Genomic DNA, 1,016 nt, shown 5'->3' with positions numbered 1-1,016 from the left:
TCTAGAACAACGGGATCTGTTGGTCCATTTCTTTAACTGTCTATGGTATACACTCAGACATGGCGCAGGTATTTGTATGCCTTTCTAATGTTCAATCAACTTTATTTAAACAATCTGAACACCTCTTATCCTTTAAAACGTTGATTTAAATTTATTGAAAAAAAAAGAAAGACAGGAAGTATAATGTTGCCATGGATGCCATGGAAGTATTCTCATTATGGTGTGCATTTTAACTGAAATTTATTTGGGAAAAATATGTTGAGCTGCTGCCCTCGTCCACAGCAGTACATTGCTTATAGCTTCCGTGTCTGTAATTCTGCCGGCTTCTCCAAACTAAGGGATGTGATGACCGCAATCCACTGTAGGTGTAATACACTGACAATAAATAAGTACCTCATGTAAACCCACTTCCAAAAATCTACGCCGTTCTCTTGTATGATCTGTGTGTCACTGCAAGCAAGAGTGTCTCCCACGGAAAAAATTACACGCAGATAACAACATACAGGTAGGTTTATTGATCAACTGTGTGTGTGTGTGTGTGTTTGTGTGGTTGGTTTGTTGTGTGTGTTTGTGTGTTGGTTGTTGTGTGGTGTGTGTTTTTGTGTTGTGTGGTGTGTGGTGTTGTTCAGGCAATCATCGACCAGGAGTGTGTGATGCACGGAAAAGCTACAACACACAGAAGGAGAGTCGTGAGTTTCCTTAGCGACACAGTGAAAGACTCGGAGGAGTGCACAACACACACACACACACACACACACACACACACACACACACACACACACACACACACACCGGATGATGTCCATGTTGTGATGTTGTCTTCTGCAAACACGTTTTAACCTTCATCGTCAGACTTCCTGTTGTCAAACAGGCAGAACAGCAACATTGAACCATAGACTATTAATGGACAGCGCATATGTGAATCGCCGGTGCAACCCAGATGTCTTCTTTTTTTTAGTTAAGATGCATAACAGTGACTAACTTTTTGATGTAGAATTACATCTTCATCAGAGTCC

General features: G+C 41.2%; 1 protein-coding gene across 1 annotated transcript in view; it reads left to right on the top strand.

Moving 5' to 3' along the window:
* The window catches only part of slc18a1 (solute carrier family 18 member A1), a 17,021-nt gene extending 16,256 nt beyond the window's left edge, over window positions 1–765 (top strand). Inside the window, 2 exon segments of the mRNA XM_032516633.1 lie at window positions 630–657; window positions 660–765. Coding sequence (XP_032372524.1) covers window positions 630–657; window positions 660–703 — 72 coding nt within the window. The 3' untranslated portion in view covers window positions 704–765.
* The last annotated feature ends 251 nt before the right edge of the window (window positions 766–1,016 follow it).

Source organism: Etheostoma spectabile, chromosome 5 (genome assembly GCF_008692095.1).
Source record: "Etheostoma spectabile isolate EspeVRDwgs_2016 chromosome 5, UIUC_Espe_1.0, whole genome shotgun sequence".
In the NCBI taxonomy this organism is placed as follows: domain Eukaryota; kingdom Metazoa; phylum Chordata; class Actinopteri; order Perciformes; family Percidae; genus Etheostoma; species Etheostoma spectabile.
The sequence above is the reverse complement of the archived record's forward strand: the minus strand, read 5'-3'. Positions and strand labels throughout refer to the sequence as shown.